The sequence below is a fragment of the Nipponia nippon genome, unplaced genomic scaffold (genome assembly GCF_047370975.1).
Source record: "Nipponia nippon isolate SJK-2023a ecotype South Korea unplaced genomic scaffold, ASM4737097v1 scaffold_6, whole genome shotgun sequence".
Taxonomy (NCBI): domain Eukaryota; kingdom Metazoa; phylum Chordata; class Aves; order Pelecaniformes; family Threskiornithidae; genus Nipponia; species Nipponia nippon.
In genome coordinates, this window is record NW_028262380.1 from 30629576 (window position 1) to 30632354 (window position 2779).

The 2779-nt window shown below is 62.4% G+C and overlaps 1 protein-coding gene across 1 annotated transcript; it reads left to right on the forward strand.

The window, feature by feature from the left end:
• GSX2 (GS homeobox 2) lies at window positions 1-1252 on the forward strand. The gene is made up of 2 exons (XM_009474292.2): window positions 1-478; window positions 653-1252. Exons 1-2 carry the CDS (start codon window positions 1-3, stop codon window positions 991-993), a joined length of 819 nt encoding a protein of 272 aa, XP_009472567.2. The 3' UTR covers window positions 994-1252.
• Window positions 1253-2779: the final 1527 nt, after the last annotated feature.

Below are 2779 nucleotides of genomic sequence, written 5' to 3' on the forward strand. Positions count from 1 at the left end.
ATGTCCCGCTCTTTCTATGTCGACTCCTTAATCATCAAAGACTCCTCGAGGCCGGCTCCGTCCCTGCCTGAGCACCACCACGGCCAGGACTTCTTCATCCCTCTCAGCATGCCTTCCCCCCTCGTCATGTCGGTGTCGGGCCCGGGCTGCCCGTCCCGCAAGAGCGGCGCTTTCTGCGTCTGCCCGCTCTGTGTCACCTCGCACCTGCACTCCTCCCGCCCCGCCGGCGGCGGCGGCGGCGGCGGGGCCATCCCCCTGCTCAAGAGCCAGTTCCCCGCCGCCGGCGGCGAGGCCCAGTGCTGCCCGCGGGCCGGCCACCCTCACCACCCGCCGCAGCACCACCCGCCGCCCGCCGCCGCCGCCGTCCCCGCCGCCGCCGCCGCCGCCGCCCTGGGGCACCCGGCGCATCACCCACCTGCCTGCGCCGCCACCGCCTACAGCGTCAGCGACCCCCGGAGGTTTCACTGCCTCGGCATGGGTAGGAGCCCTGCGGCCGCCGGGGAGGGGGGCAGCGGGAGAAGGGGTTCCCCCGAGGGCGCCCGGCTGCCCCGGGGCGGAAAGCTGCGGGAGAACGTCTTTTCTCTCTCTCCCTTCTCTTTTTTCTCTTTCCTTTCCCCCGTCCCACTGACGTTCTCGCTTCTCTCCCGTCCAGGAGGGTCCGATTCCAGCCAAATTCAAAACGGGAAAAGGATGAGGACGGCTTTCACCAGCACCCAGCTCTTGGAACTGGAGAGGGAATTCTCCTCCAACATGTACCTGTCCCGGCTGCGGAGGATCGAGATAGCCACCTACCTGAACCTGTCCGAGAAGCAAGTGAAAATCTGGTTCCAGAACAGGAGGGTGAAGCACAAGAAAGAAGGCAAAGGCACCCAGCGAAACTCGCACGGGGGCTGCAAGTGCAGCACCAGCCAGGGGCATTACCCCAGGTCGGAGGACGAAGAGTCTCTGTCCCCCTCATCGGCTACCGAGGACAAGGAGATCTCCCCGTTGTGAGCCCGGCCCGGAGCTCCGCTCCCGCCGCCGGCTGCCGGCCCGGAGCGGGGCTGCCGCAGGGCGGCTCACCTGGCACCGCTGCCCCGGGGACGGGCCGGCAGCCCGCCGACCCGCAGCCGGCTGGCCCTCCCCGGCCGGGAGCTGCATTTTCATCCCTTCGCAGTCATAGAGAGAGACACATAACTATATTTTTGGAATGTAAATGTTCTAGTCGTGAGAGTTCAACTAAAACGCTATTTATGTGCCCCCGGGAGCGGGCACCTGCTCTTCCTAACGTGTAACGCGGGACCGGACTCGCACGGCCCAGGGCGCCTCCCCCCGCCTTCCCCCCAGGCAGTTTAAAGGAAAAAGGAAAAAACGCGTTTGGAACCGAAAGACGAGACATTAAAAAACTGAAAAGCAAACAAAAACCTGTAGGGCTGAGAACCTCCTGGACGGACTTCTTAACAAAAACAAGGAAAGAAAGAAAGAAAGATCGGTCGTTTGGGTTTGGGACGGCGGTTTGTTTGTGAATAGGTTTATATAAAATTTATATTTATATTTATTTAAATAAATGAGATCAGACGAGAATTTAATTTTTTTTTCCTTCTCCCCCCCCCCCCGCCCCCCAGTGCCAGCCTCGTCAAGCAGCGAAGGTGGACTGGCCGGGGCAGGGTGCGTTTCTTCGCAGTCCTTTGTACGGTGAAAGCATTGGTGTATACGTGTCAGACCTAAAGACTAGAAATAAATGCCATCGGCTACTAACCCGAATATGGTTTCTGTTCCCCTCCGACTCGGGCCGGCTGGGGGCGGAGGGGGGTGGGGGACCCCGCTCCGGCCCAGCCGAATGCAAATGCAGCGGCTCTGCTGAACCCGGCAGCTTTGTGTTGCCTCCCCGCCGGAGCCGGCGCACGCCCCCGCCGCGGCTGACAGCTTTCCCCCGTCTGCTCGCCCGCCGGCACCGCGCCGGGGACACCCGGCTGCCGCTGGCCCGGGGCCGCCGCTCCGGGCACCGGCCCGGGGCGAGGGGCTGCGCGGCCGGGCGCCCCGCACGGCGCCGCGCCGGGGCGATGCTGCCCGGCCCCGCTGCCCCCGCCGGCCCCGCCCGGCTCTGCCCCGCCGAGGGGGCTGCCCGCCCGCACCGGCCCCTCGCCGGGCTGAAACTCCGCTTCTGTTATCCCGCGGCGGCGTTAATCAGAAACGGGGGAACTTTTTAATTATATTTTTTTTCCTCAGGCGCCGTAGCCAGGCTCAGGGAGCAGACCCGGGAGCAGACCTACTCGTGGGGTCAGGCTGAGACGGGGCTGAGGTGCTCTGCAGCCTGCGCCCATCCTGCCTCCGCCTCGGGCAGCCCGGCCTGAGCTCCTTGCGGGGGGCTGATGCAGAGCGGGGTGGAGCTGGAGCTGCTCAGGCCCAAATGAGCCTCTTTACGGCTTTTTCCCTAGTTCCTGCAGCCCTGGCAGACAGCACATGAGCAGATCAGAAGGGCCTTTTCCACACTGTGTTATTCCCACTCACACCTTTTCCTTGGGTGGGTTTCCCATTAACCCAACCTACACTTTTGACTTCAGCTTCCGAAACTATTGCAAGACCTTTTCAGTAAATAATTCCCTGAACAATCCCTACATTTCTCGTGTTTGATCCCTAACCTTCGTCTCAGAGGTGTGTCTCCAATTTCACCTGGCTGCTCCACTTCTAAGCAGAAAACAAGTAATAAGCCTGCTTGGGGTTTCTGTTGCAATGTGAATAACCCAAGCACCCTGGATGCTGGAGAGAGATGCAGCCCCAGCACCGTGACGCTCTCCCT

Coding starts and splice junctions, on each gene's coding strand:
- GSX2 (XM_009474292.2), top strand. CDS start 1: ATGTCCCGCTCTTTCTATGTCGACTCCTTAATCATCAAAGACTCCTCG. Junction 479..652: donor GTTTCACTGCCTCGGCATGG/GTAGGAGCCCTG, acceptor TCTCCCGTCCAG/GAGGGTCCGATTCCAGCCAA.